The sequence below is a fragment of the Fomitopsis serialis genome (genome assembly GCF_022376445.1).
Source record: "Fomitopsis serialis strain Sig1Antser10 chromosome Unknown B0H18scaffold_513, whole genome shotgun sequence".
Taxonomy (NCBI): Eukaryota; Fungi; Basidiomycota; class Agaricomycetes; order Polyporales; family Fomitopsidaceae; genus Fomitopsis; species Fomitopsis serialis.
This window is the reverse complement of record NW_025955473.1, coordinates 1-25,694: the sequence shown is the minus strand read 5'-3', so window position 1 is coordinate 25,694 and position 25,694 is coordinate 1. Positions and strand designations below refer to the sequence as shown.

The following is a 25,694-nucleotide window of genomic DNA, read 5'->3' as shown; positions in this document are numbered from 1 at the left end:
CATGCGCTCACCTGTTGGTTGGCTTGAGCAGCATTTCTCGTTGAAGCTTATCTGTAGCGTAGAGGGAACGGGACACGGTATGTCTACTGGCGGTTTGCTCCTAGGGTTATATACCACCGTGGAATGGTCTCTGGTGGCACGAGTCACGAAACGCGGTGTCCCATCCACAATCACTCATAGCGACGCGGATAACAATCGCGCGCGATACCTTTTGTCTCGCTGTACCTCGGTAGTAGCAACCCTGAGACTGAGTGCAATCGTACAGCGCCCTCGATCTGTCACGGAATCGTGGGTTGCCGCTGACGGAGGTAATTGTCAGCGTAAAAAAACAAGACAACAGCTACGAGTCGCGACTATATTTAGACGCACCTCAATCATAAAACCCAGTAAAGCTCGACTTTGACGTTGTTCAGTTAGATCCGCACCGTCTGTGGTCGAGCCGCTTTTGGCACACACCTGTACACAACTTGTCCAGACCGACCAACAAAAGGGAGGACGTGCCTTGTTACGCACTCTACAGCAAATCATGGGAGAGTGACCAACAAGGAAACTCATCCATTCTTCACATACGCGGCCCACTCTTTACCTTTGTCCGAGCCTCCGTACAGCTTCTCGAGCTCTGTCCGCGTCAGGAACGCGTGGTCTTCCCAGGCGAACCCGGGAAAGACGACCTCCGTGATTAGACAGCCTACGTGGTCTTCTCGGGGTCGGCGGCGGCAGACAGATGGTCGGGTAGGAGGTGAGACATCTTCCAGATCCCGGAGGGAACGAGTAGTTAGAGAACTTCGCCCGCTTGTATGTTCGGGCTCAAAACCTGAGCAATGATGGGCGATAGGCATAACTATGATGAAGCCTTGTACAGGGTATTGACGAAATGGTGTGCGTACCTTCTTCTCGAGCTTGGGCGGGCTGCCGGGCGTTGAAGGACGGTTATGAGGTGTAAAACGTGCAAAGTCCAATAGTATAGGAGTTAGCAAATTTCCCTGTATACTCAAGAAAGACCATCGGACAGGAACGATCCATACTGCCGATTTGTTCATATGGAAAACCCCACGCTTCTCGTCGGGCGGTAGGAGATAGTAGATGGTGGTGGCGAGCGAGCGAGCGCGGTGCACCTCCTACAACGTAGAACGTACCAGCGCATGATGGCACAGTGTTTCATGAGTCGTCTCCGCAGATGGCTAGATACTGCGCTCTTACCAATAAACGGAGAGGTAACAGTCTCAGACTGGTGGTCTATCTCGGCGAAGTGTCCTGAGCGTGTCATGTGTGAGGACGGGCATCCAATCAACTACAATGTATGACTCGCAGTCAATGCAATGCAAAAAGGGAGGTGTGCGTTACTTACTGCCCTCTCGAAGCCTTTGCAGGCGTAGCTCAGGTATGAGAGTCGAGTTCGGGATCGAATCATGAACGATCCGCGCGTACAAGAACTTTAATCGGGGAAAGCCGCGCATCCTCCCCAGGTGTAGTGAGCGTAATACAGCGGAAAGACAATCAATCAGCCGGGAGAGTGGACATTGTCTCAGCGAGTGACCGCCGCGGTGCGAGTCGTCCAAGAGGCGTCGTCGTCCAGCACGGCGGTGGTGAATGCGTCGGCAACAGCCGAGCTTCAGCCACAGACGCGTCAGAGCGACCACCGACCCGTCCCCCCACATGCTCTCACTGCTCTCTGCGGAGCCACTGCCTTTCGTACACAGCAATCCGCGGATAAGGAGAACTTCATCGCCTGGCGATGTCTGCGAGTGCCTTCTGACGACTCCAATGTTTGTCCGCTGCTCCCGAACGTACGACACCTTGACCACCTCCCGGATGAGCACTCTCCGCCTTCGCAGGCGCATACTAACGGCTTGAATGACACTCTCCCTCCGTACTTGCATTGCTCGCAAACTCGATTGGTCCGCACGCCGTCCTACCTCGTATCGTTGGTTGCTTGTCTCCCATGGTCAAGCCGCGCTCGGCTGGCCATTCTGAGGGACAGACGAGTAGCCTACACGCAACGTTTCAACACGGCGAGCTTCTTCGTCGACGAAGGAGAGAAACCAATGATCTTACGGCGCATTCATTTGCTGAGTATAGGTGCACTGTACGTCCTGCTTGTCTGATTGATTGCCCGTCCGCGCCCTCACATATATTCACTGTTTTCGTGAACTATGTCGCCATCGGTTGTTGTGATGTTTCCCCTCGCCTACATCACATTCCCGACTCGACACTCTGTTGGCTTATGATGACCTCCGTACATTCAGGTTCGATCCCTCTTGGTGCACTCTTCGCCAGCCGAGTTCAACTCCATGTGTGCGGCCATCGAGGACTCAGGAGGTCGCCACCCTCCGCCGCCGCGGCGTCGCGCTCCTCAGGGCGTCTGCAATCCCGGTTCCTTCTCATTCAGTCTTCCCCGACTCCTCGCCCTGAGCAACATACGGGACCGCCCGCATTGGACCTTACACTGTGAATAACACATCCGTCCCGTAACATGGCGCTGACTGCATATCTATTTGCCCGCGCAGTGTGTAGGTCAGTGGTTGACATGTCGCTGTATACGCGCGGTATCTTCGCTTATGCCGAAATCTCAGGCATATTGCCATCTGGCTCGTGACCCGCTCCGTTATGCCCCGCAAATCGGTGACGCCACGCAACTCAACGGCGCAATTTTGATCTTGTTCGCCAAAGACTTGCTCTCGCTTACAGCCGGCACAGGGCTTGCGCTGGATCTATGTACTAACCCTTGTATACCCTCCGAAGGCTGGGATTGATCCCTACTAGCACTATTCACCATGATGCAATATGCATGCATGCTATGCACCATCACAACCTAAGCTCAACATGTACAGGTCCGTCTTCTCACCGTCGTATCTGGTGTATTGATCCCGCTAAAAGTGCTAGTAAAGCCCGTACAGTACCCACTGGTACTAGCAATATGAGATCAAGGCTGCCTCATGTACGCCTGCGATGGACCTGATCGCATATGACCAGCGCAGGATCTTGGGATCACTGCTTGATCGCAAGTCGGTGCCGGGGCCACGCATACCAGCATATAAAAGGAGACCCATGCCTGTCGTATCCTCCAGCTCATCTTCTCCTTTCGAGTTCACCGAGTAGGTTGCCGGCAAGTAAGTCTTCCGACGGTAATAGAGTCAATATTGCACTTACCATTTGCACCCCTCCAGCCTCGCTCTATTGTTTTACGACTCACGTTCTTCCCGCCGAAATCCTTGATAACGACCCCAGCACATACAAGACAACATGCGCTACTCTACACTCGCCTCTACTGTCCTTTTGGCGGTGGCCACAGCTCCCGCACTCGCTCATCCGGTCACCATGTGAGTGCCTCGCTATTGATTTTGATCTCATGGCTGAGCATACAACAACAGTCGTGCGACCGAGGATGCCTCCATGGTCAGCGAGCGCGAGCTCCAAGACGTACTGATGGGGCGCGGCTACTACGACGACATCCTCTCGCGGGACCTCGAGGCGCGTAAAGACCCTGACAAGGCAGTGCCGAAGCAGGCCACTGCGAGTGCCCAGGGGCAGAGGCGGATGACAATGGGCCAGTGGCGGCAGCGGCAGGCCGGTAGGGAGGAGGAGAAGGGGAAGCGCTTGCGTGAGTGTCTGGCCCGGGTTCAGGACTCCGCGCGTGGACTCACAATGAAGCAGCAAACCCGTCTCACCCGCATCCGAACGGCGGCGCCGGGCAGGGGGCGGGAGGAGGCCAACACCGTTCCCGGGAGTATGACCTCGACGGCGGGCTGTTCGGGCGCGCGACCGAGGATGCCTCCATGGTTGAGCGTGCGCTCCAAGACGCACTGATGGAGCGCGGCTACTACGACGACCTCCTCTCCCGAGACCTCGAGGCGCGTAAAAACCCTGAAAAGCCGAAGCCGGACGCTGCTCAGAGGCGGAAGGAGTTGAGGGAGGGTCAGTTGAGGGCATTTGAGCACGGTATGGCCCAGGGTCATGACAGGCCGACTCAGATTTTTGGCCAGGGGACTCGACCTGGTCCGTCTCGCCCGCAACAGAGTGGCGGCGCCGGGCAGAGGGGGGGAGGCCAACACCGTCCCCGGGAGTATGACCTCGACGGCGAGCTGTTCGGGCGCACGACCGAGGATGCCTCCATGGTCGAGCGTGAACTCCAAGACGCACTGATGGAGCGCGGCTACTACGACGACCTCCTCTCTCGGGACCTCGAGGCGCGTAAAAGCCCTGAAAAGCCGAAGCAGGGCGCTGCGAGTGCCCAGAGCCTGGGGCACCTGCAAGAGCAGAATCGGGTGGTGGGGGGGTTCTTGCGGGGGCAGATGCAGGCGCGGAGGCGGGAGCGGGAGCAGATGCAGAGCCTCTCTCCCTCCACGTCTGGTCCGTCTCACCCGCATCCGAACGGAGGCGCTGGGCAGGGGGCGAGAGGCCAACACCGTCCCCGGGAGTATGACCTCGACGGCGGGCTGTTCGAGCGCGGCTTCGAGGCAGATGAGCTTGACTGAGCGGACAGCGTAGCATGATCGTGGCGCTGTACGATGTATCTCTGCCTGTCGTACGCATCGTGTACATTGTTGCGCATTGCTTGTAATGTGAATCGTAACGTGAAGACTCACTCGTGCGTGCTTGGGACTTTGAGGATCAATCAAGCATTGTTCATGCATAGCATGCATGTCAAACATCCCGAGCAGTAACTGTATATGGCCCGGTATTGGCTCGGTGGGAGTGCCGGTTATGAGCGCACGGGAACAATTCTACATACAGTACTTAGGTAGATTCAATTCGCAACACTGGGCTACGACGCGCGCATCTTGGGGGTGTACCGCTACGTCACTTCGTCTGACCAGAGATCGCTACTCGTGTGTAGTTTCACGCCTATGTCTAGCGACACATCCGAATCACTCTTAGTCACACCAGAGAATGCATATTCGGAGCAAGTAAGTACTGCCGCAGTGCGAGTCGTCCGAGTCCAGCACAGCGGTGAACGCGTCGGCAAGAACCGAGCTTCAGCCACAGACGCGTCTGAGCGCGACGACTCGGACCCATCGCACTACATAAGTATTCTCACTACTCTCTGCGGAGCCGTCGCCTTTCGTACACAGCAATCCGCGTATAGCGAGAAGCCTCGCTCGACTTAGGCTATCCTACTCGCAGGACGACCTCGGAGACTATCCGTGCGGTCCGCTTGAAGCACGAGTGTATGCACGCGCAAATGTGCAGACGGTGAGCGGGCAGACGATGCACAATGTCACGATGCGCCCGCGGCAGCACAGGTACAAGTCCGAAGGACCTCCGGCCTAGTCGTGCCCTACGTGTACTCGCGTCGCCTTTGTCTCGAGCGACATCGTCTGCATGCCTCATCTTTGCGTAGCCATCGTCTGCCAGGACGCGCGCATCATGGTTTTTCACATGCTGGCTTTGTCGCGGCTGGCCCTCACCTGTGTGAGTAGACGAGAGGGTGTCGTTCTCGACATAGGCTGTGACGAAGGCGGTAGTCGCGGCACGTAGTCTAGGTGAGCACGGTATCCGCTTGGCTTAGTGCCCTGATGTTAGACTTGCGCTAGTCGAACCATCTATATCTAATTTCCTCCCCAGACATTCTGCTCTTGATCACCGCCATTACCCATAGAACATGCGGCTACACCGGGTCCTCCTCGCTGTGATCGCTCGGTCCTGCCGGTGCGCTATATGTGACATGAGAACTCTCCATCGCAAGTACGTATCCATCCCTGTCGTAGAGATATTTGACTGAACTGTCAACAGGATGGACCGACCAAGGATGTTGAGCACCCGTTTTAGTTACTTACCTCCAACACGCCCAGTAGCTCGCGTTGCGCGGTCGAACCAGAACTAATCAGCCACGAGCTCAAGCGCGAGCAACCGTTGTTGTTCCTTCACAGTACCACGTCAACTCGTTGACCCTGGAATGGTGGTCGTTGCGACGGTGAGCCAACACCCGCGCAGCCTGGGCCGTCACGATGGTGCGTAGCGGCCGTTGTTCGGTGAGTCTTGGTCCGTTAATTCAACCATTGTAACATCTCGCATGATATGCAGTATGTGAGGGCGATGCATCGGTAACAAGCTACGCGCGACTGTCCTCGGATGCTGTGAGTGTACCATCAGTCTAGACGAGTATACCAGTTACTGATTATGGCTTCGTATGGTCGGTCAATAAGGTGCACACGCTATGCAAATTATGTGAGTTATTCCCGGTCATCTGGATCTTCCGTCGGAGCGCAATTGTGATTGTGTACGAGTCAGTCATGCAATTCGATGTACTGCCACGAACAACACATCATACCTGGGCGACACAGAGATGATCGATGGGCTCCCAGTGAGCCCGTCACATTCCGTAGGTTGACTGCCTGGAGATGGATCAGTTGTTGCGCGTTGATTGCGCGTATATACAGAGAATCTCACCTCAATGGTTGAACGTTGAAGCCCAACGGAGGAACCTGTCACGCCGATGTGATGTGGAACAACCATGACATTCGTGTTCTAATCATTTGTCGTATGGAATACTAAGTAAGCACCGCACATGTCATTGCCAACAACCGGCCCTTGACGAGACGTAGGCGTGGCCGAGCAGCCACATATCAAGTAGACTTGGGTGGTGATCCACCTCCCATCGTACTGCAGATGCACGCGTTCATGCTCCCACTTTCGTCCTGACCTCCGCGTCTCGCACTGCCCAATACACCAGCTGTCGCGGGACCGGCAAGCGTTCGTATCTGCGGTAGCCCCGGTACGCCGGTCGCGCTGCGCACGGGACGGGCGAGGAGCGTACGCATGTGTTGTGTACAGGGCGAGCGGGACAGATTCGGGGTAGGTTGCGAAGAAGTTGTGAGGTGCCAGCCTGAGGATATATTTGATAACGTGGGCGACCACGACCACGCGCGGTGCAATCCGCGAAGCATCAGAACATGCGTACGCATTGCGTGGGCACGAGCGGACAGCAGACCGGACAATAATCACTTACTTTGGGCCTATGCTGAGCAAGCTGATGTACTTTATTGAACCCTCCGTCCTGCGAAAAACAGCTGGCCGAGCTCTTGGATATCGCGCGTCGGTTGCGAGGGGTACCGGCGGGAGATATGTAGTGCGGTGTACGAGCCAGTTATAAATTGGGCATCATTGGCTCGAGAGTCATCTTTGTATGCGCTTGCGATGGAGGCAGCGAGGCGCGGACATGGTGAGAGCTTACGAGAGGGCACGAAGGTGCGGACGGTTGGCGGGCGGACGCGTACTTCCTCCTCGGCGAAAGCCGACCTTCAGCCACAGACGCGTTTGCTTCCCGCTTTGATCAGTCTGACTGACGTCGTACGCCTTGCAGGTCGAGCTGACCATCCTGTGCACCGAGCCCTGCTGCATACTCAGTCGCATGCGGGACCCGTCTCAACTCGCTTGCCTCTCCGGTACATTTCCATCACCGGCATACCTGGACACAGTGACCCGGACTAATGGCCATGGACCAATGCCTTCAGACGGCCTTGTCCGCAGACGTATCGCCCTTCCTCGGTCACTGGCAACAACATGAATTTTACTGCTTACCAGTCTAGATAGACTCCTTCCATTTCCGTGAACTCGGGCGACGTCTCGCGGTGTCCGGTTTCAATCTCCATCTCGGAGCTATGCCCAAACCTGCAGTGTACGTCTCCAGAACTGGGACTCATGCGAACGAATGCTGATCACTTGCGTGAGACGATACAAGGAACGTCCGAAGCTGAGATCGCAGGGTTCGATAGAGTTGCTTTCTGGCGTGGCTTCACGCTCGGGGTCGTCGGGACAACACATCATGGCAATGCACCGTTCGTTGGTGAGTTACTCACAGCTTTTCTCCGACTGATTCTCACCTCGGATTGAGTTACGTTCTCGATATGCCTTTCTGGATACACCGGCGCACGCATCGAACACGAAGGCAGAAGGCGGCGTTTCCTTTCCTTGCGCCGAAGCGCGCTGATGAGGCTGTACAACAGATCTTTCCATCCGCTGCACCGCATTCATCTGAGGTGAGTCTCCTGTCTGCTGTCGATCACTCCCAGTATCTCAGTTTTGCCAGTGTCCCGAACTAATCATCGGTCTCGAGGACACGCCACCAACAGCTTTCTCGGGCACATTCACCACTTAGCGATGCTGCCAACCCCCGGCGCAGACTTGTCGCTCGACGCGTTCTATGGCCATGCTAGTTGGATTCAAGTCGGCGACAGCTTGTACACTCATGTTGCTCGGCTAGACCTTGCATCTTCCGACCCTCGCGCCGGCTTGGCCTTGACCGACGGGAAGCCTTCGCTAGCAGGTGAGGTCGCATTGCATCCGTGATGAATGGCGGTAATGCACAGGTATAGGTGATGATGTCGCTCCGCGGTACGTCGTGCGATATCCGAGGATCCGTCTTGCCAATCGCTGCGTATGCCGTACTGTATTGTGGCCACGCACATTGATGGTATGTCCGTAAACACGCAACCTGAGCCTATATTGGCAGATGTGATTGTGGAGCCGAGGCGAAAGCCAGGACAGATGCCAGATATGCCTGTGCAAAGTCTGTGATATGGCTCAGTTATCTTTCTTAGTAGGTGTTCGTTGTTACTGTGTGCTCTACAATGAAGCTTACAGTGGAGGACTCAGAGGTGCACTGCCACCCTCTCGCCATGTGGGGTAGAACAAGGTTAGCAGTGTCGGATTTTGGTGACAGTCATAGGCAAAACCACCATGTCTGGGTTGAGAGTCGAGATAATGGCTGTTCATATTCTAGCAATGCAGTATTGGTACAACAAGCTGTGTTGAGGTTGTGAACAATCCATGCAATATCATCAATTGTCCACTGTTGCTGTTTGATGCTTAGTTTGGATCCACACATCATGAGCTCTGATCAGGCCCACATGCATAACATGCATGATATGTGATTAGGCCACTTCATTTCACATATCAAACAAGTCAAGGACCTTGAATTTCCCAATTGTCCTGATAGCAGATTGGAACATTGCAACTCATTGATGCAGTATATGGTATATATATAAGAGTACACAAGAGTCTCATACACTATATCTGCACTCACTATGAGCAACAGCACATCTGCCAGTGTACAAGAGCTTCAAGATGCATTCAACATTGTGTAAGCATTTACTCATACTCTATGGCTGAATACTCATGCTGGCTTTACCAACAAGATTCACTGATGATTGTGCATACATAGCATCACTATGTGAGTCTTCTCATTCCTAATTCCTGCAGATATTGAGGCAATCTTAGGCTTCTACTTGTTTGACTTTTGCTTGACATTTGACCAACAAGTCAAGTTCTTGTGGAACCGCAAGCTGTCCATTCCATCAGTGTTGCTTGCACTTATGCATTCATCAACCATGATCTTTGGTATATCTCAATTCGGATTTGAGGTTGCCCTAGGCTGCAAAGTTTGTTTATGCCTCATGAATGACACCCAACCGCTACTGATTGATGTGACATTACAGAGGTTTGCAACCAGTATCAAAACTGCTTCTCTATTCATTCTTATATTCTTGCAGTGATGAAATCTGGTACTACACCAATTATGGGGCTTACATTGTGCTCAGCATTGTCATATCAGGCATGTACTCTATTGACATGCCAGTGGCTGATAATGTGGCCTGACCCCATGATCTCAGCAATTTCAGCTTTGCGTGTCTATGCCATCAATGGAAGGCATTGGCAGCTTCCTTCACTCATTTTTGCAGTGGCCATTCCAGGGATTGTGCAAGACATAGTATGCATCCATGCTGATTGGTGTAGTATAGTTGCACTCACATGGGCTTTCAGTATACAATGGTCATGACCACTGCAATCAATGCCCCTCAGGTTGGATGTGTATTGACTGTGCCCAAACTCAAGTTTGACAGTGGGTAAGTCATTGTTACAAATGATTCTGACATCCTAATGTTAGTAATCACAATGGTCTTGGGTCAGTTGTAAGTGAGGTTCCCTTGTCTGGTGATCTCAAAACTCATGTGGGCTTCACCAGTCGCTGTTGCTTCTACAATTGTGGTCTTCACAGCAAACATCCTTGTCTTGGGAGCAACATGGTATCACACTTTGACAGTGAAGAAACTAGCCGGTGCAGCTGGTCAAAACACCACACTGGTAACATTGCTACTTCGTGATGGTAAGTCAGACACTATACATTGAACACATATACTCAGTTATCCTCAGGAACTATTTACTTTGGGTGAGGATGATCATGACCAGCCACACACCCAAATTCTTATTACATGTCCTCTGGTAGAGGACTGCTTGTCCTGGATGTCTTGGCTATTGTGTCTGTTTACTCAGAGGTAGGTGCAGTCTCACTATAGTGCCTTGGTCTTCTTTCCCATTTTCTCATCCACTGCTCATGACCAGACATTTTATGTCTTTGCTGCATTCCCCACTAGGTGAGCTATGATAGACCATACAAGGACCCATGGAACATCTCATGTAGCATTGTCAATATTCCAGTTTCACAGCAGTAATCTTGTCCCGCTTCTTCATCAACCTCCGCAGCACAGCAAACTCATCCCAGGGGACAACCTCTGAAGCCTCCATGTCTGATCTCCACTTCTCAGACCCAAATAGCCTTGGTGGCCAAGTCATCTTCAATGAGGATGAGGATGACTTCCTTGATGAAGACATGGAAGGTGAAGAAGAAATTGATGAAGACATCCAAGATGGGGTAGATGAAGTAGAGGTTGTCCACAGTGATACCATAGCTGAGGGCACCCAAGGAGAAGATGTCATGCTGGGAGACCTGGTATAATCACTGGCTTTCAGCATCAACCAGCAGAATGCAGGACATTCACAAAATGGCTCATGCTATTTTCTGGAACTGTCTTCACTATAGATGCTTGGGTTTTCTGTATTTATTGTGTTCAATTTGTATTATGTTTGAATGGCTATGGACTCCACCAGTATTCTTGAATGCATGGATCATTTGTAACCATATTGACTAACATTGCTTATAATTATTGTCCTTTGTTACATCAAAATGTGCACAGTTTTGGCTTTTATTTGGTAACTACACCATTGGATGCTAATTACATTGTTGAGGAAGTCCAGAATCATGCTGGTTGACATGGTTAGGAGCTACAGCAGAGGGGAACACTGGACATGCATGGACTCACAGACCTGACCGCAGCATAACACTGCTGTAGGCAATAAAACAGAACACAACCTCAGACAAACCAAACAAACACAGAGAGACGATGACACGCACTCGCTGACACTCACACGCGTCGTGGAGCCACCAGATATGTCCGCCCGATCGTTCCTACACCAGATGTACACGGTTTTGCCTCCACTCTCGTACCGAGCAAATTCGTGCAACGGAGACAAAACTGAACGTGCCCGTTCACGTGAAGCACGTCACTGATATACGTGTCGATGCAGGGCGCTGAGTAGCCCTGTAAATTGTGGCGTAGGTATCGTCGCTGAGGCCGATGGCTATGCCGTACATCTCGTCAGGCGAAACACCCAAGTGCCGATGTTGCCTTCCGCGTGTCCATGCCTGGTGCAAGAGTGTGCGTCTCGCTGAGCGATACGAGGTGAACGCGTCGATCAGACAACGTATGGTCATCATAATAATCTCCGACTTACATCTCTTGCTCTCGCTGTGATACACACAGATAGACCGCGCCTCTCATAGTCCGGCACTGCATGATCCGCGCCGGTCTACGCGCCCGGTTTCCGCGGGATGTACGCAGGCGGGACTGCTCCTGTGCAGACGTCGACCCAACCCGTCTGATTCTAGGCCATTGGCGGGACGGGGGCCGACCTCACGAGAATGTAGCCAACTAAGCGCAGTTCAGTAGCATCATAACGGAGGTACGACCCTCCGTTGATTTCAGCCTCTTCGCATGCAGGTATCGGACGTCGTGGTCAGTTGAATCTGTAGGAAAAACGTAGTCAGCCTGAGCCCTCCGCGTAACGGGAGTGCAAGACGGAGGGATGTGTGCGAAGAGAAGATGTAATGACGCGCGTGCTACAGTGGTGTAAGCTAGGGGCTTGACGAACCGGGGTCAGCGGGATCGGTACGAGCGGGCAAGAAGCACCTCGCACTCGTTGAGAGGTGAACAGACAGCAGGAGCGTCCTTCGAGCGTCCTTCTCGTACAAAGTCTGGGCCCAGGACGAGGTGCACAAGCGTTACTACGAACGCAGACGCAGTGAGGAAGGATCGGGGTGGTGACGACCAGCCAGACGACACGTCAGGTCTCGCTCCACCGCGCAAACGGTCAAACGGTCAAACGAAAGCAAGGCTCACCTGGAATACCGTCAACACCGATGACTTCGCCCGGTCAGCAGTCGCGCCTTGTTCTCCTGCATACGGAGGCTCTGCGACCGAGCGCGAGTCGTCGACGGTGTACCGCTGGGAGTTGAGTGCGTGCATTTGTGGCTCACTGACCATGTGCTGGAGATGCAAAGCGGAGGGCGCGTCGGATGGCTGCGTGGCTGAGAAGAGGGCCGAAGGAGTCGATGCGTGCATTCGACGTGATACAAATCAGTCTCTGTGAATGATACCGTTAGCAAACAATCGGTTATTCGATGTCGACGGGAGGGTCACTCACAGTACTTGTAGCGATGCCTAGTGAGTGTATGCGGCCCGTACGTTCTCGGTGACGAAGTGTTCGCTAGAGAGTAGACAGAATCAGAAAGACGCATACAGCAATTGTTGTAAGGCAACGGCGCATGTACACGGGGATTTTATGTGCCGGGGATATTAGCGCGAAAAAGGACGATGTCAAAGGCATGAGTCGCATATATGCGCGCGCGAACGCAGACGGACAGAGAAGCGGACCAGCACGACTTACAACGTAGTACAACGTAGACGTACAGATCATCGGCGAATCAATGTGCTGTCAACATGATCCACTCACCCTCCGTCCTACAACGTCGCTCTCCGTCGACTCGAAGCGTGGCGGCGCGATGGTGGTGGGGGAGTCGCGTTGCTGCGTTCAAACTGGCTCATCTAGTAGGGCCAACGGACTCGAGCGTGGGCTCGCTAGGGTCGTAGAGAGGCTCGGTGGGCCCAATCAAAAGACCGAGAACCCAGAGAGCCGTAGATGAACAGAGGGTCTTCAGACGCAAGGTCGAGTCGTAAGCTAAGCTGGGACGATTCAGGTGGTCAAGACTTTTCACGGGAGGAAGGCGCGCGTCTTGCCCAGGCGTACACCAACGGAAAGGTTACGAAGCAGCCGGAAGAGAGGATAGAGGACTTGTCTGGCAACTTGGAGGGTGCTCAGCGACTGACCGCCGCCGTGCGAGTCGTCCATGAACGCGTCGGCAAGAGCCGGGCTGCAGCCACAGACGCGTCAGAGCGACTGACTCGTCGCGCCACAGACTCTCACTGCTCTCAGTGCACCCGCCGCCTTTCGTACACAGGAATCGACAAGAGAAGTGTCGCCCGACGATGCCTGCGAATGTCTTCTGACGATCTCAACGCGTATCCGCTGCTCCCGAACATCCGACACCGTGACCTTGATCCCCTCCCGGACTCGCACTCTCCGCCTTCGCAGGCGTATACCACTAACGGCCTCGCCGTCAGCGTGCCAGTGTCGCTCGTAACTCTGAAGGACTGCACGCAGTACCTCGTGCTGCTAGGTGCTCATCTCCCATGGTCGCCGCCGCTAAACAAGTCCCGCCCTGGGCGCGACAATTCAACACGACTATTTTCTTCATCGACGAGGGAGAGGAATCAATGTTAATTGAGGCGCATCTGTCTGCTGAGTATAGGCACACCGTACGTCCTCCTCGTCCGATCAATTGCTCTCAGGTGCCTCTTCAGGAACACGACACACATACTCAGGCTGTGATGTGTCCTCTCCGCGAGTACCAGTCGAACAATGAGACCAAAACTCGTGTAAGTAGACGTTCGGATTATACGACACGAATACTTGCATCAGAGCGATCGCAATTTTTCCTGTTACTCTAACGTTGACTCGGACTAGATGCGCAAGTCCGGCACAGGGCGACGCCTGCCGTACATTCCACACAAAAGTGTTCCAGGACAAGAGGCATTGGATACGGGGCCCTGGCTCTTCCAAACCCATTTCGCGGACCACTTCTCGTACGTTGACACGGAGACGATGGCGATGCCCGACTACACCGCCAATTCGCGTCGAGGTGTGAGCGAGATGGGTGGTGGATGTGTATAATGGTAGACAGTCTAGATGTATGCCACATTAGATCGCGCCCTCTTCCAGCTTGCTGATCATACCTATGTCGTTGTGTGACTGTTGTGGCTGCTACCTCAAGTCCGTCTGTACACAGCGGGCTGGACTGCCTTGTACCGATAGGCTTATGTAAGCTGTCAGCGCGCAAGACCACCGACATCGACAATATGGGTTCTACAGCCTTGACCTTCTCTTTTCGTAGTTTCAACAGTTTTAGCAGGTCAACTGAGGTCATACTAATCACTCATTGACGTGTAAATTTGTGCAGGACCTAATGAGCAAAGAGGATAATTCGATTTGTTCACGCAGGCGCAAGGCTTCTACGGGCGCTTGCCCGATCCGGGCGTAGCCTTGCGGTCTGCTCTGCGCGAGTCCGTCTCTCACTTTTGAGATTGCGCGTATCAATGGGACTCCAAAGTAGCCAAGCAATAGTCAATGTAAATACAAGAATGACAGACCAAAGAGACATATGGGGGCTCTGACTCGATCCGACTCGAAGGCCCGTGCTCAGTGAGTGCCATCCACTCGGACTCGAACATGGCGGTGTATCGTCAGACGAGACGAGTGTATGGCGAGTAATGCATATGCGTGGTAAGAATTACATAAGTGTACAATGATCGTTCTATATGTATAGCGCACGACGCGCACCGATGCCGGATGGCGCATGTCCTTGTCCAATGACGAACCCACAGCTCGCATGCTACACCTCCGGGAGCAATCATGAGACGAGCTACTAACATCTATCTGGCTATGAACTCACTTTTTTCAGCTCTGCATTGCCTGCCCATCTCCTCCTTCGCTGTCTCGACACTCCGTCGTACTTTCTAAACGTGCTCGTTTCCGTGGCTGGGGGCGCGGCGCCGCCGGCCTAGAGTTCGTAGACTGACTCGGAAGGGTTTCGTCGAGATGAGATCCCGACGTACTTGCTGAGGGCGCTGCATTCGATGTAGCACTCGCTATGATTGGGTTATTCGGGGTAACGCTAGGGGTTTGCTTCGCTGCCGCTGCGGCCTTCTTCTTCTCGACACGCGCCTCTGCCTCCTTGGTTCGTCGCACGTCCTGGACAGCCCTGAGGGATGCGGCCATCCGGTGATGTGCGGCTTCACGCAATTCTGGGTCGATGTATGGAATGGGAGCAGTAAGGTGTCGAGGGAGGATTTTGCGGAGAAGGGCCGCGTTGTGCAGTGCATGCGTGTTGATGATGTACCGCGTGTCGTCTTTGTGCTCGATGTATGGCTCTTCGATCTCCGTGAGTGTTCGCTCCTGCTTTCGTCGTTTTCGTCCTGTAGGTTCACACCCTCCGTCGATGCAGTTATGCTGAACGTTCACGACACTGATGACGTCCTTCCAAGGTGACGTCAGTGCATGCGCGCGCCCACAAAATACAAGACTTACTGATGGACTGACACAATTCAGGTTATTGATGTCGATCTTGAATAGCTCTGGCATACCGAAATGGGGGTGCCGGCTGTTAGCCAAGGAGAATTGTTCTACGATGATCGTGTCGTCTTGGTTTGCGGGTCCAGTGGTCGGTTGTAGGATCGCCTTGATACGCCCGACACGTGTTGTATCAGCCTATGGAAATATTGTGTTAATGACAGCCGAGTTTAATGTGAATGCCGTACCTTGAAGTCGTAGAAAATCCATGAGCCGACTCGGCAGACATCTCCGGTGCGCGCGATGACAGAGAGGCAAGTGAACCATTGTGATTGAGGACTGTACTTGTCATCGTGCTGCTGATTATCGGACGATACAGCCTCCCAGGTCGTGATCTGGGATTCAGTCTTCCTGCGATGTATCGTACCTGGGCAGTATTCGAACTGTAGCAATTTTATGCAGCATAGGGCAGTAAAACGAGAGCATACCAGGTGGGGAAGATGCCTGGGATGCATGTCCAAGTCGTCGTTGAACGTCGTCGTTGTCAAAGTAACGGCGCACACGTTCGCCAGCCTGGACGAATTTGCCAGAAGGATCCTTCCACCATCCACCACTGACCTGGTGCTTGAAGCGATCCATGTCAGCGCACGCCCATGCGATGTCGCGACTCGGGGCCTGGTGGTTGGAAAGGACACTGCACATTCGGAAGATCGCGTTAAAGCATTCGAATATCTCAGTTGCATATAGTCCGGCTGGACCCTGATCCCGAATGTCGAAGAGAAGGTGCAGCAGAAGATGGAGTTTCGGCTTGACGAAGATTCGTTTTGGGTCGATCTGCGACCAGATGTCGAGGACATTTGCTATGAGTGTTTTGAGATCAGCCTAAACATCATTTGACGTCCGAGTCAGTGGAACGATCATTTGTACAAGGTAAAAGCAGGTTAAGTTATACCAAGTACATATCCATATCTTCTATCTCGGTGAACCAGAGAAGCGCGCCGAGCTCTCCTGTTGCTTTCCAGAGTTCCCGGACAAGTTGCATCAGCAAATGTGCACGTTGCTTATTCTGGGCTTAAACACCTTAATAAGTCGATCAAGGGCATTCAGTGAATAAGTGATCGTGCTTAATTAACGAGGTACCATTTCTTATTAAGGGGCGTGCTACTTGAACTGTCTTAATCAAGCTCGACTAAGTCGTGTGCTAAGCTGACATTAAGACTTGTAATCGTGGATCAAGTGGCCTTCAAGAACATCGATCTATCCATTCAAATCGTTCCATGGGACACAAATATATTCCGGAAATATGCCAATTCATTCTACAGTGTACAGGTCTGTCGTATGGAATTACAATATACTACTGTATTCACTGGCGTACACGAGCTGGGCATGGGCACCAATGACCATACAGAGAGCCGATCCGCGGGCAAGTAGGTAGGTCCATGGGCAATTGCGTGGACAGTTGCGTGCGTGGGCGGCTGGCTGGCCGAACGGGTGCACGGGAGCGCGGGCGAGAGGCGGTGCATGCTAAAAGGGTTGTGGGTGAGAGTGAGTGCAGGTATGTGGACAGGCAAACGGGTGGGTAGGCAGACAGAAAAGCGGGCAGGCCGCAGGCGGGTAAGAGGGCGATGACGAGAGCGTGAGGGAGAGCGGGCGAGAAGGCGACGGCAATGGGCCATTGAGTGCATGGGCGAGCGAGCAGGCAGGCGAGCGAGCTAAGCCAACGAGAAAGCAAGGGTGAGTTGCAGCGCGGGCGACATAGCAAGGAGGGCGAGGGCGGGTAGAGGGCAAACGAGTGAGTGAGCTAGCGATTGAGCGAAGGTGGGCAGGCAAGAGCAGGCGGGCGGGTGCAAGCTAGTGAGAGAGCGAGCTGACGAGAAGGCGAGGGCAGAGAGCTATCGAGAAGGCGAGCGCGGTGAGCTAGTGAGAAGGCGAGCGCGCGAATAGGCAAGAATGTACAGATCGATGGACAAGAGGGCGAGCGAGCGGGCAGGCAAGCACAGGCTCCTCCGAGTCAGGCGTTGTGCGCGCGCGCAGTATTATCTGGTGCTCGGTGTTCTCTAGCGACAGGTTCGGCAGGAGACTTGAAGCTTGAAGGGCTGTACTCACCTTTGTATCTCGAGCCGTGCAATGACTCGAGGCTGCGGCGCCGCTGCGCGCCATGCCGCTCCATATCTGTGCATTTAATGAGGAACCGTGACTTGGGATGCATATGCCATGCACCAGAACGTTGGACGTTGCGATTGGACTTGCGCGTTGGACGTTGGACGGTCAAATGTTGGGTTGGAGGACGTTGACGTTGAGCGCTTGAGCATTGCGGGCGACGTGTCATCGAAGTCTGATTGGATTTCCGTTTAGGGCAAGCCGCTGTGGCACTTAGCACGGAAACGACTGCGCCATTTTTCAACCTTCATCAGCAAGCGTACGTCGTCCAGCTTCGTCCATGAACTGCTCGGAAACATAACTACGAGGCCGCCAAGTACTAGCCCTCGCTCCTGCCCACTGTCCCAGACTCTTGACTTGCCTTGCCGCGCTTTCACCCGTTACGCCGTTCACCTGGGTCTCCACTCGCCACTTCCCACCTCTTCTCACTTCTCGCGGCTCTGGCGACCCGCAATCTGGCCGTGCCGACTCGCACGATTGGGAATACAGGAGAGCATTGAGAAGTAAGGGTGTAGCGAGTACAGAAAGCGGTCAGAAGGCTCGAGATCTGCAGGTATGTCCTCTTGAATTGAAATGCTCATCTTGTCTCCGAGTCTTCTTCCAGACCCCACATTCCAGTACCTGAGCTGCCAGCGACGTAACGAGAAGAACGCTGTGCACGCTGCCAGCAGTGGACATGGGGCATTCGTTCTACGGTTCAGACATTGCATGCGATTCAGACGTGTAGCTGCACGTTCGAACACTCATCTACGGCCGCATGTCACGCAGCGGACACGCTGAGCTGATTTCCAGGTGAGGATGTTGCCGACGAGCGTCCCCGGCGTGTCTAACATCGTCACAACTTGCGAATGACGAGACCGCGGTGCGGTCTACGGGGTATAAGGCAGCACAGTGATCCGAGTCATCGTGCTTGTCGTGCGCTCTTCGAACAACCATAACGGGGCATCGCGCCTAGGTCGCGGTACGTCTTATGTGCCTGCGACTGCCACCTTGCGCGACGAAAGTCACAGAGTGCACCACGAACTGAATTAGATCAGTACCTCAGGTCTTGCCCACTTGCTCGCCGTTCGCTCACACACTCGCCCGCCCATCCGCTTGCTCATTCACGCACGATCGCCCGTGTACTTGCCCCACACGTTCGCGAATCGCACGTTCGGTGGCTCGCCCGTCAACTCGCTCGCTCTCGTCGGGTGACGATGACTCTACAGCAATCAGTATTAGCACAGAATGCGTGCTCACAAGGTGGGCTTTTCGTATTATACGACGAGACAATGGTAGCATATTAGTAGAGGAACTGGCCAGATGTAATGTACCCTCCTCGACGAATCTATATACTATTCGGTGGTCCGTGTCTCAGCTGCCTCGATAATCATTATGCAGACTTCGAGGATTGCATTCGCCAGAAAGTGATTACATACTTGATTGTACGATGTTCCTTACTCATGCTTAATATCTGCTTACTTCTATCCTTACTATTTCGCGCTCGTTTGATCAAGTACGCAAGGAGAGTAAGTGATTTTCAAGCAAGAATCTAAGACGTGAAGGCTCGTAAGGTCCGTCAAGACGTGCTAAGTAACGTGCACATTTGCTGATGTTTTGGGCACATAGTGTCGTCGAGATGAAAGATTCCGAGCTGCTGGAGGGCCTTGAAGTGCTTTCCAATCAGATTGTCTTTGTACTGTATGATGTAGCGAGCACGTATCGGCAGAATATTAAGGCCATCAACCGAGGACGATTGTAGCCGCACAGCGAACATTTCGAACTGTTTCGGCGACCAGCTTGAGTGTGTGAAATGCCACACATACTTGTCTTGACCAAGCAAGTACGTATGTAGGAGTTCGACAGGTGTTTCGCGGTGGATATCGATACCTAGAAAGGCAACATAAATTGTTCACTATATTCCTCTGGAGATGACCAACGTAAACCTCACCTTCAAGTGATAACAGAGAGTTGAAATGCTCTCCAGGTCGCAACTGATTGCGTAGAGCTGAGGCACCATTAGAGCTCCTCGTACTACTGCAGTGAGAATACAACGTACGTGACTCGGGTGGGAGCTTGTTGTATGTCTCGGGTGGCTGTGTGACGACCCACTCAAGCAACTCGGCTTGAATCTCTTTCTTGATTACAAGGACAACTTGTGTACGATTCCCGCCATGAACACCCTTCAACCGGGCATCAGCAGTAGCAGGGGTTGTGATACGACGCTGCTGTTCATCGCGTGCCCGATCGAGAAGGATCTTGATCCAATGTTCGGCAAGCTTGTCCTTGGTACCTGTTTCCGTTTGTCGCTGTGTAACGTCTTTCTTGACACCGAGGGCTGCTAATCGAATCTGCGTCAGTACGTCGTCTCTCGTCTGTTGGGCAGTACGGAGATTGTTGGGCTTCATGGTAGTCGTATGAGTAGACATTCAGTGGTATGTGTCAAATAACATCGCTACGCACATCAACATCGAAATGCGCATGATAGTTCTGATCAGTTTCGCGTTCCTTTTCAGACCCTCCGAGCTTGCAGCGCCGACACCACATGTTCCCATGTAAACCAATGTGAGAGCAATTCTCCGATTGTTGTGGATTGTCGGCAGGAAACAGGCAAGGAATCACACGAAAAAGAACCTCCTCTTGAACTTCACAGTCAAATGCGGGATGCCAGGTGTTTGCGCCTCTAGAGTTGGGAATTGGTCAGTAAGAATTTGAATGAATCATGTTGACGATTCAAAAATCTGACGTTACCGAGTCGACCATTGCATCAAATTGGGCGCCGGCATTTGCATGCGGTGAAGTCGAGCAGAAGCGGACGAAATATTCTTGGGATAGTTTCGTGTGCGGTAGATTGGCATGTGCAAGGTATATGTTCGTGTGTTCATTGTATTGCTTGCTCTTGTTTCCTGACACGTCATCACCCCAGGCCTTCACATAGCTCGTGTACATTCGGCGACCCTTCGCTATGTCCCGCAGAGGATTGCACCCATTGTAGATACCCTTGGGTAATGGGCCTGAGATTGTGGCGGGCGTGCGCAGTAAGTAAATCAGACGATCATCAAACTTGATTGTCTGTTTGTACTGATCGTGCGACTCACAGGACAGCCTGTTGCCAAGCCCGTTGCTTTCCAGCTCGGGATAGTTGATATGGAGGTCAGAAGTCTTGAACTCAACGAGCGTGTCAAGCCGGACATCAAACTGTGTGTCGCCCCCCTTGACACGAGGTCGTGAATGAGGGTGTGTCGCATATTGTAGCTGAATGTCTCACTCACTTGCTCAGAATCGGTGACCATGACTTCGTAGCCTTCACCGTACACCTCACCCTGTGATTGGTAGCGGTACCATGTATGTGGAATAACCAGCTTGCCCGACGCGAGCATTGCGAGCTCTCCGATGTACCAGTGTGTGTGTCCCTGGGCCCACATTGGTGTGTGCAGTTCGGGATCCATGTCATGTACGAGTCATTTAGTATGGTACGTCTCACTTATTGTCGATGTCCTGATGGGGTAGATTTCGACATGTGGCCTCGTCTGAGGATTGGCATAATCCTATGACACTGTGAGTCAGTTCCGAGTCGCCCTCCAAATGCGCTCACTAATAATCTGCACACATACCAAGGCTAACAAGTCAGACACTCGGTTCTGATAGAAAATGTCCCCTTGAGGTGAGTGTTTGACATCGGTGTGTACGCCGCAGGTCTGATGATTCAGGTGGTCTTGGGTTTTACGAAACTTGCTGAATGTCGGCACTCCTGAAACACCCAATTCCCGCAGCGCCCAAAGTACGACTTTGAAGTGATCACTTGACAGCCTGAGACGTGGGAGATTATCGAGCATATCGAGGATGAACATCTATTTCGGGATCCATCATTGCACGTCTCGGAGACTCCCAGGAGACTCTTACCACTTTTGATCCATGCGGATACCAGGGTCCTTTAGACTCTGCTGGCCCTGCATATTGTGCCCCACCACCTTCATCGTCACTGATATCGTCTTCTTCATCATCTGACAACCCTGGATGAACAACTCGCAGTCAGCAAGTATCATTCGGGGACATCGAACGGCTTACATACCGAGGTTGTCAAACTGTATGTCTATGTTCGTTCTCGTGGCATCGTCTTCAGCATGAGGTGCAATTGAATCACTCCATGCAGGTGTACTGTTCCCAAACATATTCATCGACATCACATCATCCAGTGAACGCCAGAGGCGATCGTGCTCTGTCTCTCTCGGACCCGCGGAAAACATGATGGTGTTACCCTCTCCGTCATACATGAGACCGTCGACGAAGCTTGTGGACGCAAGCGGATCCGTGTCGTGCAATGAGGCCTGTTGGCTGATTGTCTGTGAGTTCCCGACTGCACTTGGAGCACGTGCTAAGGATGCAGCACTGAGATCGCGAGCTGCTCTGAGTTGCTGTGCAGCGAGGAGACGCTCAGCATCTGCAGATTTCAGCAATGATCCCTTGTGTTGAGGTGAGCCTTCATGACGAGCAAGACCTTTGCGCTGAAATACACAGGGTTTTCCAGCAAATTGAGAGCAGGGCCCACAGTGAATATTTCCGCCGTCGCGTTCACTGAAGCCTGACAAAATGAGTGCTCGAGGTAAGACAATTATTAATATGAATGGCATGCACATACATGCCGGGAGCTCCTTCTTTTGTGGGGCCATGTGCTTTGCTGCAGACTGGCAGAGGTCGTCAAAGAAGAATGCAAGAAGCAGCTTAAAATCGAGCTGAGCTCAGGTTCACCCGATCGTCCAGTCGATCACGATCTCTGCCCCTGGTTTGGTGAGTCATCAGTCAATGTTGCGCCACTCTCCCTGTCTCTGCCTCCCATTGACGGTTCCACTGCACAGCCTGCTGCGAACATGGTTCGCTCTATGGCTGAGCTGCGTTCAAGTGCCACACCTCCTCGTATTCTCCCAGGTTCAATTAACCATGGCTCACTGTGGACAGTCCCAGGGCCCGAAGGCGAAGCCACCGGGAGCAGCACAGATGGCCCTACAGATGCCGCTCAAAATTTGGACAGACCCGAGGATGCCGACGTGGATATGGAGCCCATCGAGCCAGTACAGCATTCCGACAGGGAGATGTCAGCCATTGACCCGGCTCTCCGTGTTCCTGATGCCCTCGCAGCGCTGCGAGAGCGGACATCACACCCTCGCAACCAGTTGCAATTTCTGGACCCCGTTGCCTCGATGTTCCAGTTGAAGGGTGATGCGAAAGTAGCGCTGCGACGCTTCATTGAGGTGTGCACTGGACCACCTCGCGAGTCTTTCAACAGTCTAACATGTACGTGACTTGGACACATAGGCTCGCAACGTCGAGCGGGAAGTAATGGCCTTCGGCGCTATGATGTCCATCAAACAACTCATTGAGTCGAACACGGTCGTGGCCAACGAACTGTGGACTATACCTGAACGCGTTGAGGTACGTCAAATGTTGTCTCCGAGTCTGTCGTACATTGATATTGGATGTTCGTGATGTGATTTTTGAATTGGTAGGCCGAAATCGATAAGTATGCAATCCGCATCCTCTTCTCGCCGCAGATCGCAGCGTATGATCAAGGACCACTTGATCAACTTGCGGTGAGTATCCTAAAGACTTGTATGTGTCGAAGATCTGCTAAATTCGTGCACTGGCAGCTCATCATTAAGCGTAAACGATGGGGCTTGTCAGCGACAGTTGACGAAGATGAGGATGGAAAATGGGACAAGCTGTTACACTATGCACGCGGCCGGCTGACACAGAGGAAGTCCGAAATGAAGAAGGCGGTACAGTTGCTAAACTTCTGCGTACTGGCCCACATGGCTCACTCACTGTCTCGTTGATATGCAGATTGCTGCATCTTACGACCGCAAGGAAGTCCTTGCAACCGAAGACGACTCTCCCTTGAGCAGTGGCCACGACATAGTCAAATTATGCAAATCTCTGCTCAAGATCGGCACCAAGAAGATACCTTCAGGTACGAACATCAATGTCACACCGCAATTTTGCACCCGGATCGCTTTCCTGGTGAGTTGCACCATTGCATGACGCACTCCCTCACTCATGAATCACTCTTGGACTGTATAGCGCTCTGTTCATTTCGAGCACGGCTCAGTGGAGACGTACTGGAAACACGCCGACGATGAACTCATGAAGGTTCGCAAGGATCTGGATTACGAAGACGATGCATTGTCTTAGTGCGTCATTCGGACTGTCCTTTACATTGTGATGTATCGCCAACCGAAAAATGGCATAGCTTCATGACGCAGGTACTCAAACGCGATCGCCAGCTATTCCCGTGTAAAAACTGGGAACATGTTGATCGCATCAAGGCGTCGGTCAGCCAGACCGAAATTGATCAAGTTCTGCAAACCGGACGCGCCGAGAACATGCAGGCTGAAGGCTGATAGCCCATGAGAATGAAGGTCGTGATAGATGTTGAAAAGTGTTCAAATGAAAGTCATTACATACATTTCCTGCTACGTTTGAGGGGTATCTCCGAGCCCGATGCATCCTCCGCATCTCCATCACCAGAATGTCCTTCCCGTGCATCCTCATCGGAGACACTCGGGGCACGTCCCAATGTATTACGTGCAGTGCGCAGAGCACGGGTGAGTTGCTGTACCTGGAAACTCAGTGCAGCTGCACGCATGCGATGATACGCAGACTCGGCCAGCGCATCATTGAGTCGAGCTTCAAGGAGATCCAAGTTCTCGAGCTTGATGTCTATACCCCAGTTATTCGTGGCCAAATGGGTGTGGATCGTAGATATATAATCACCATCGGGCGTGGACTCGCGGTCATCGCTATCCTGATGCACGGACACTTGATCTTCATCTTCTTCCTCTTCCTGTACATTGGCTGTCTTTTTATTGTTCTCGTGAGCTGACAAGCAATTGAGCCATGAACATTATAGACAGTAATACATTAAGAAGTCGTACCACCATCTGGAGATGAAGCCCGGTTCGACGTGGAGCTGATGCCATCCATCCACTGTGTCTCTGTTGTCTGTGAGTGCAGCGCACCGCCCGGCTCAAAATGACTGTTGAAGATTGATATGAGCGACCCATAACTCATTCCATATTTATTCTCACCTTGTGATTGACACCTTCGCCCTTGTGGCTGCCTGGCGATGGGTCGGAAGACGTCGACTGGCAGTCGGCGCACTGGGCGCATCTTCAACCAGAGTCACCTGAGAGTCCCAGGTTTGCGACTCCACTTGGGGCTTCAAATTATAGTCTCTGAGGTTATCAAACCGATTATGGTTGTTTTCTGGCCTCGGAGGCATCTTCTCGAGCAAAGCCAACAGAGAAAAAAAGTCGACGGTGCGATCTCAGTGGCGGCTCCGTCCTGCGGCTGTAGATCATGTGATACTGAACTTCACCAACTCTCCGAGACCTTGCCACGTCCTGGCTCCGACCTCCTTGCTGCGTGGCGGTGATACCACTGAAACAACAAGTCCTCTCCCTCACCTTTGACAACCTCCACGCTGATCCCTCTGCACCGGTGCCCACGACGACTTCAAAGATGTTGTCAGTCCTCCACGCACGCTATGTGCGGCGCTTTTGGAGGGACAACTTGAGGGGTTCACTGTGATGATGCGCATCATCACCGTTGATCCTCAAGCTGTCCGCTCCGTGGCTCAGCCATATCAGTGTTGGGGCATGATCGCGCTGTGAGTTATGTATGATCACTCAGATTAGTTCCTTATTCCTCATTCACCGCTTCGCTCATGGCCCAGCAGTGGCACAACACCCTCGCACCTCGCACCCTCCTGCCTCGCTGAAGCCGGTCATACCAAACCTTCACTATCCTCGCCCACTCGCGAAGTCACCCGCGGCGCGCAATACTTGCGTGCAGCCAGCTGCGCACCGGGTATACCTGCAGTGGTCTGGGGCATGCCCTGCCCCCCCGGGCGAGCGACGACCCCGCACTGCAGACGGCCCTCGCCAATGCGCTGCGCACAACTCAGCAGCTGCGCGGCAGCGACACCACCCACGAAGGGCACGGAGGCACTCAGGCTGAGCGTCACTCAAGAGGTGGAA

At 53.0% G+C, this 25,694-nt stretch overlaps 9 protein-coding genes across 9 annotated transcripts; 4 read left to right on the top strand and 5 right to left on the bottom strand.

Moving 5' to 3' along the window:
* Positions 1 to 282: 282 nt before the first annotated feature.
* On the bottom strand, positions 283 to 1,930 carry B0H18DRAFT_1111152 (uncharacterized protein). Its single transcript, XM_048032775.1, has 6 exons — positions 1,349 to 1,930; positions 1,137 to 1,254; positions 888 to 909; positions 457 to 806; positions 370 to 397; positions 283 to 299 (listed from the first exon to the last, which is right to left on the bottom strand). Exons 1-4 carry the CDS (start codon positions 1,878 to 1,880, stop codon positions 552 to 554), a joined length of 927 nt encoding a protein of 308 aa, XP_047884466.1. The 5' UTR covers positions 1,881 to 1,930; the 3' UTR covers positions 283 to 299; positions 370 to 397; positions 457 to 551.
* A 1,095-nt stretch (positions 1,931 to 3,025) lies between these two features.
* B0H18DRAFT_504560 (uncharacterized protein) lies at positions 3,026 to 4,580 on the top strand. The gene is made up of 4 exons (XM_048038349.1): positions 3,026 to 3,110; positions 3,168 to 3,320; positions 3,372 to 3,601; positions 3,655 to 4,580. The coding sequence occupies exons 2-4, from the start codon at positions 3,244 to 3,246 to the stop codon at positions 4,473 to 4,475; spliced, it is 1,128 nt and encodes a 375-aa protein (XP_047884465.1). The 5' UTR covers positions 3,026 to 3,110; positions 3,168 to 3,243; the 3' UTR covers positions 4,476 to 4,580.
* Positions 4,581 to 6,462: 1,882 nt separating this feature from the next.
* B0H18DRAFT_1071647 (uncharacterized protein) lies at positions 6,463 to 7,001 on the bottom strand. The gene has a single exon (XM_048031215.1). It carries the CDS (start codon positions 6,903 to 6,905, stop codon positions 6,567 to 6,569), a length of 339 nt encoding a protein of 112 aa, XP_047884464.1. The 5' UTR covers positions 6,906 to 7,001; the 3' UTR covers positions 6,463 to 6,566.
* Positions 7,002 to 9,215: 2,214 nt separating this feature from the next.
* Positions 9,216 to 10,128, top strand: B0H18DRAFT_896350 (uncharacterized protein; the record flags this gene model as incomplete). Its single annotated transcript, XM_048041418.1, has 3 exons — positions 9,216 to 9,339; positions 9,540 to 9,729; positions 9,921 to 10,128. Coding segments are annotated over 3 exons (522 nt in total), but the record flags the coding sequence as incomplete, so codon positions are not given.
* An 880-nt stretch (positions 10,129 to 11,008) lies between these two features.
* Positions 11,009 to 12,362, bottom strand: B0H18DRAFT_963631 (uncharacterized protein; the record flags this gene model as incomplete). Its single annotated transcript, XM_048043178.1, has 7 exons — positions 11,009 to 11,041; positions 11,100 to 11,123; positions 11,206 to 11,312; positions 11,353 to 11,482; positions 11,572 to 11,585; positions 11,989 to 12,091; positions 12,237 to 12,362. 7 exons carry the CDS (start codon positions 12,360 to 12,362, stop codon positions 11,009 to 11,011), a joined length of 537 nt encoding a protein of 178 aa, XP_047884462.1.
* Positions 12,363 to 12,631: 269 nt separating this feature from the next.
* B0H18DRAFT_1111148 (uncharacterized protein) lies at positions 12,632 to 14,127 on the top strand (the record flags this gene model as incomplete). The annotated part of the gene is made up of 5 exons (XM_048032774.1): positions 12,632 to 13,031; positions 13,094 to 13,573; positions 13,609 to 13,712; positions 13,758 to 13,832; positions 13,921 to 14,127. The coding sequence occupies exons 1-5, from the start codon at positions 12,824 to 12,826 to the stop codon at positions 14,125 to 14,127; spliced, it is 1,074 nt and encodes a 357-aa protein (XP_047884461.1). The 5' UTR covers positions 12,632 to 12,823.
* Positions 14,128 to 14,910: 783 nt separating this feature from the next.
* On the bottom strand, positions 14,911 to 21,512 carry B0H18DRAFT_1090055 (uncharacterized protein; the record flags this gene model as incomplete). Its single annotated transcript, XM_048032266.1, has 14 exons — positions 14,911 to 15,080; positions 15,174 to 15,489; positions 15,541 to 15,720; positions 15,771 to 15,949; positions 16,011 to 16,404; positions 16,475 to 16,536; positions 18,304 to 18,308; positions 19,287 to 19,551; positions 19,721 to 20,063; positions 20,125 to 20,298; positions 20,413 to 20,874; positions 20,934 to 21,074; positions 21,180 to 21,209; positions 21,276 to 21,512. 14 exons carry the CDS (start codon positions 21,510 to 21,512, stop codon positions 14,911 to 14,913), a joined length of 2,958 nt encoding a protein of 985 aa, XP_047884460.1.
* A 1,017-nt stretch (positions 21,513 to 22,529) lies between these two features.
* On the top strand, positions 22,530 to 24,056 carry B0H18DRAFT_963627 (uncharacterized protein; the record flags this gene model as incomplete). Its single annotated transcript, XM_048043177.1, has 7 exons — positions 22,530 to 22,910; positions 22,975 to 23,091; positions 23,166 to 23,249; positions 23,307 to 23,435; positions 23,500 to 23,676; positions 23,737 to 23,846; positions 23,906 to 24,056. 7 exons carry the CDS (start codon positions 22,530 to 22,532, stop codon positions 24,054 to 24,056), a joined length of 1,149 nt encoding a protein of 382 aa, XP_047884459.1.
* Positions 24,057 to 24,112: 56 nt separating this feature from the next.
* On the bottom strand, positions 24,113 to 24,937 carry B0H18DRAFT_1130511 (uncharacterized protein; the record flags this gene model as incomplete). The annotated part of the gene is made up of 3 exons (XM_048035482.1): positions 24,113 to 24,534; positions 24,591 to 24,691; positions 24,744 to 24,937. 3 exons carry the CDS (start codon positions 24,935 to 24,937, stop codon positions 24,113 to 24,115), a joined length of 717 nt encoding a protein of 238 aa, XP_047884458.1.
* Positions 24,938 to 25,694: the final 757 nt, after the last annotated feature.